General features: G+C 65.0%; 2 protein-coding genes across 4 annotated transcripts in view; both read right to left on the bottom strand.

Annotated features, from left to right (window-relative positions):
* GPATCH8 (G-patch domain containing 8) overlaps positions 1 to 4,907 on the bottom strand; it is a 43,725-nt gene that overhangs the window by 9,773 nt on the left and 29,045 nt on the right. The gene's annotated exons all lie outside the window — the stretch shown is intronic.
* Positions 831 to 4,799, bottom strand: SLC25A39 (solute carrier family 25 member 39). Of its 3 annotated transcripts, XM_010724472.3 has the most exons (11): positions 3,713 to 4,794; positions 3,543 to 3,602; positions 3,207 to 3,251; positions 2,777 to 2,886; positions 2,622 to 2,689; positions 2,420 to 2,544; positions 2,163 to 2,336; positions 1,971 to 2,080; positions 1,804 to 1,885; positions 1,646 to 1,726; positions 831 to 1,560 (listed from the first exon to the last, which is right to left on the bottom strand). In XM_010724472.3, exons 1-11 carry the CDS (start codon positions 3,807 to 3,809, stop codon positions 1,442 to 1,444), a joined length of 1,071 nt encoding a protein of 356 aa, XP_010722774.1. In that variant the 5' UTR covers positions 3,810 to 4,794; the 3' UTR covers positions 831 to 1,441. The 3 variants fall into 3 exon arrangements, with proteins under 3 accessions (XP_010722774.1, XP_019478929.1, XP_003213092.1); XM_019623384.2 differs by lacking the exon at positions 2,163 to 2,336 and having other exon boundaries at positions 3,713 to 4,799; XM_003213044.4 differs by lacking the exon at positions 3,207 to 3,251.

Here is a 4,907-nt window from a genome sequence, read left to right as displayed (position 1 = left end):
CTCACCCCGCCACGCTAGGGCTGCTTCCCACTCAGCCATCGGGTCCCCACCCCCCGCTACGGCCCCATCCCCGTTTGCAGCCCCGCCACGCGCTCTGTCCCCGCAGGGAAGGACCCCACGCCCTCCATGCTGGGGCTCTGCGGCTCCCTGGCCTCGCTGCCCAGCTGCAAGTCCCTGGCCAGCCTCAAGTCCAACGAGTGCCTGGTGAGCGACAGCAACGAAGCCAGCCCCACCCGCAGCCCCAGCTGAGACCCCGCCCCCCCGTCCGGCAGCGCCGCGGAGGACTGAACCTCATCCCCTCCCTGCTGGGACCGACGGAGGATGAAGGACGCAGAGCCGTCGGGATGGGGATGGGACGTGAATGCCCCCATATCCACCCGAGCTGGGCAGGGGGTGACGAACTGTGCGGCACGGGGAACCCTGGAGAGCGCTGCTGGGTGCAGAGGAGGGGCTTGGGGTCAAACACCCCCTCCTCAGCACCCATGGGACCCAACTGCTTCTCCTGCAACACCATCCCCGCAACTGATAGGAACCCGCTCCCCTTCCGTCCTCTTCTCCCTTTGGGTTTGGATTCAACCTCGTCTTGCCTTGTTGGTGCAAAAGGAATCAATAAACACAGCGATAGGAGCTGGGCTCTGCGTGCAGCCAGCCAGCGGGGTGAGGGAAAAAGAGCAAAGTGGTCCCCAGACGCGATGGGGGACTGCAGGGCCCCCCCAGCTGGCAGCCCCCTATAGCAGAGCACAGCTGGGGGCCGCCAACCACGGCCCCTGCGAGCCTGGCTGCAGGTGAGCATCACTCTGCCCTCTGTGGAGCAGGAGGAGGACTCCACATCCTAAGAGAGCTTTAGTTTTATTTAAGAAAATAAGAGAAACTGCCCCCCAAGGTGGAAGGAGGGCAGTTCCCACAGGGGGAGACCCTCGTGGTGAAGGGTCAGGTCACAGATCCAAGCCTGGCCCCTCAGAGCAGCAGGGAGGTCCGTCCCCACACAGGGTCCAAACCCAGGGCAACTGGGTCCTGAGGAGGAGGAAAGGTCCGGAGGCAGAGCTGTGGTGAGTCCCCACGCCATGCAGGGCTACAGGGGAGGCTGTGCGTGACGAGGAAGGGCTGGATGGGGGACAAAGCGGGGCTCAGGCACACGGCGCAGCCCCCAGGGTTTGGTCCAGCATGGAGCCCCGGCTCCTGCCCTCAAGGAAGCTGGGAGCACCCAGCCTGAGTCCAGCAGCAGCATCTGTCCAACCCCAAGGGGTGAGCACAGGCACGGCCACGCAGGGCTGCATCCCCACAGCAGGCACCGATGTCCCCAGCAGGGCATGATGGAGGCGGCCCCCGGGCTGCGTCCACGCCGTGAGCCACGTCCAGGCTGTGCAGCACACCAAGGGAAGGCACTGGGGCCAGCAGCAGGGCTGGCACTGGCCCCGCTCCATGGCTCACAGTTCCCAGCTCACAGCCCCCGCAGCCGCCGCTCCTGGTTCAGCTTCTGGAAGAAGGTTTTGCCAAACTCGTAGGTGCTGATCATGATGGCACAGGCGGGTGCCACCTTAATGACACGGGGCAGGAAGCCTGCAAGGACAGCACTGTCAGCCCCGCCGCGAAGCCCACAAACCCCAAAGCAGGGCAAGAAGGGGAGCGTGTGTTAAAGCCCTACCTGCAAACAGCCCCCGCGTGCCAGACTCAGCACGGATACGCTGCAGGAGCAGCCAGGTGGATGAAGGCTTGGAGGCTGCAGCTGCGAGGGGAGAGGAGGGGGTTTAGGGGATGCCCAGAGACCCCCAACACCTACTCCACAGCGAGAAGCCCCCTCACCTGGGTGCAGCTCGCTGTCTCCCAGCTGGATCTGCCGCTGGGTCTTCACCACGTCGAAGGGCAGCGTCAGCACGGCAGCCACCTGCAGCAAGCAGGCAGGGCTGTGCATGCCATCCCACTTCTCTTGTCTGCCCCGGGGGGCTGCAGCCCCCGAGCCCCCCACTCACCGTCCCAGAGATGGCCCCGGACACGAAGCTGACCATGAAGGTGGTCTCATCCAGCCGGGTTTGTCTGCAGAGCCACTCCCGCACCAGCTCGTAGTTGAACCAGTAGAGAGCTGGGAGGAGAGAAGTGCCGGTGCTGCAATGAGAGCGCGGGGCACCACCCCCACGTCCCCACAGCCCACCCCACAGCCGTACCAGAGAAGGGGACGTCCCGCAGCACCGTGGGCCCCCATCCCCTCCACAGGGACAGCCAGCCATCCTGAGCCACCGCTGACTGGATGCAGACGCGCAGCTCGCGGTAGCTGAGCTGTCGGGATTGCATCTTGGTGCGGATCAGCTCCAGGGGGCTGATCAACGTCACGGCACCCACTGCGGGGGGGGGGGGGAAAAGCAGAGGTCAGAGCCGTGCAGTGGGAGCAGAGGGGGGCTGTGTGGGGCACCGTGCTACTCACGCCGAGCGAGGGCCCCCGCCAGCAGTGGGATGTGGTGGCCCCGGCTCCCGGTGCGGGCGTGCAGGTAGTCCCGCAGCTGGTCGTAGGTGGTGAAATAGATGACGGTGGCTGGCACAGCCATCACCCTGTGAGGAGATGGGTGATGAGGGCAGCCCGGGGAGGGGCTCAGAGTGGGGGTCCCACCACCCGGATCTGTACTCACAGCGTTGGGGGGAGCCCGCTCCACAGGGACCTGATGCCCTCGTGGCGTGTGATCTTCACAAAGGCATCCTGTGGGGACGCACACAGAAGGGTTGGATGGGGTGAAGGGCACCCCTCGGTCCCCGCCCCGGGACAGGCAGCCCCTGCAGCCCCTACCAATGTGCCGTTGAAGCAGGTGGGGGTCTTGTACCAGGCGGTGCAGCTGTTGCCATTCTGACAGACGTACAGATGATCCATGAGCCCGTTGCAGTAGAGGAAACACTTCCCTGAGAGAGTGGAAGAAGAGACAGCGTCACTGCCAGACCGACCCCAGCCTGGACACATCCCTCTGCCCACCTCCAGACCATCGTATCTCCCAGGACAGCACTGAAGCCTTGTGCCCGAGCATCACAGCAGGGCTGGGGGAGACAGCAAGGCGATTCCCCATTGCCTGCAAGCATCCTGCCCCACCAGCAGCACCCAGGCACCATCATCACACTCAGTGGGACCAAGCAGGGGGAAAGGCTCGGGTCCAGGATGTCCCTGCAGATGACACCAGCGGGGAAGCAAGCTGGAGCCAGGGGGATCTTTAACCCCACGTACTCACATGTGGCATGCTGTGAGCCCTGGGGCACCGATCGCACCAACCACGCTGAAACACAACAGGGACAGGCTGAGTGATGGCACGAGGATGTGCCACCCTCGTGGCACCAGTGTCCCGTGTCCCTGCACCCAGCACAGGGCCACGTAGAGCCCGCGGGGGTTGGCCAGGAGGTGTGGGGTGGTCACACAGCACACAGCAGCGGGGGGAGGAAGATGGAGCGGTGCCCTGGAGCACACTGAGCTTCCACCCAGCCCTGAACTGGGACATGGCACCCACCTGCCCCACTGCTGCCACCCCCAGCCCAGCACTGCTTGGGGACACCAGTCCCCACAGAGGTACCTTTGGAGAAGGGCGTCCTCTGGGCCTGCAGTCTGATCTTCACCACATCCAGGGGTGTCACTGCAACAGCATCACTCTGTGAGCTGCCACCCCCCCCCCACCATCAGCCATAACCCAGAGTACCGCTGTGTCCTCCCCTCCCCACCCCCCACACCTTCCCGAGGCCTCACCAAAGAGGGAGGTGAGGATGGCACCCGTCCCGGAGGCCAACATCTGCTGCAAGGGTGTGATGGCCCCACTGGGGCCCGGCGATGTCTTCTCAGCCATGGTACTGCCCTCCTGCAACACAGAGCACGCTCAGGGGGCTTCACTCACACCCCCAGCCCAATACGTGCCCATCTTGGGGCTGGGGGTCTGGAGCAGCCCCGTGCTGCACCCCAGCTGTGCTATCAGCACTGCACAGGGAGGGCGGCCCCCGCCTTGCTGCCTGCACCCTGTAATCAGCGGGGACCCTCCTGGGGCCACCGGGCACCGATAACAGCCAGTAGCTGCTGGCTGAGGGCCCAAGGGGAGGAGGTGCTGCCTCCTCCCAGGAGGGGACGTTAAGGGACGGGAGGGAACAAAGTGCAAAGAGCAGAACGCTGCGGCCCCCTCCTGGCCCCAGCTCGGTGCAGCCCAGGAGGTGTGGGGTGCAGGAAGAGCTCAGCAAAGGGTTTGGAGGTGCAAAGTGTCAGTGAGGGCAGAGCTGGGCGCAGCGCACCCCCTGCTATGGGGTCTGCACCCAGGGGCTCAGCGGGGATCTCAGCAGGGGACAGGCAGCAGAGTTCTGCCAGCCAGAACGCACTCGAGCAGCAGACAGATTTCCAGGCACAATTCAACACGGATCAGAGCTTAAAAAAATAAAATCCAAAATGCCTTTGCCATCTGACTCAGCAGTTCTGCAAGGTCAGCACAGCAGGCGGGCCCTGGTGCCAAGGGCTCAGGGCAGGGAACGGTGCTGTGCCTGCAGGGCCCTTCCCTCCAGGGGTAACGGGAGTGGGGGAAACGCAGTGCTGGGCACTGCCAGCCCCCCACCGCTAAGGGGGTGAGGAGCAGCTGTGGGGCTCCGTGAGCATCCTGGGGACCCCAGATGTGCTGCTGCGGGGCACCCCACTGCCAGCACTGCAGTGAGACGTGAGGACAATGAAGGCCAGCAATCAAGACAAGGGAGACGACAGCCTGCAGGGCCCGCTGAGCCCACGCTGAACCCCAGGGACACGGGAGGACCCCAGGGGCAGCGTCTCACGCGGGGGGGCACACAGGTGGAGGTGACACGGGGGGGCTCCGCCACCTACCCCCTCCCCCCAACGTAAGAGCTCTCAGCCCCGCCACGTCCCTCTGACCCCCCGCCCCCAAGTTTTGCCCACCTCCGTGCTCAGCAGCCCC

Source organism: Meleagris gallopavo, chromosome 29, assembly GCF_000146605.3.
Source record: "Meleagris gallopavo isolate NT-WF06-2002-E0010 breed Aviagen turkey brand Nicholas breeding stock chromosome 29, Turkey_5.1, whole genome shotgun sequence".
NCBI classification, from domain to species: domain Eukaryota; kingdom Metazoa; phylum Chordata; class Aves; order Galliformes; family Phasianidae; genus Meleagris; species Meleagris gallopavo.
Note: the sequence above shows the minus strand (reverse complement) of the source record. Positions and strands in the feature narration are given on the sequence as shown.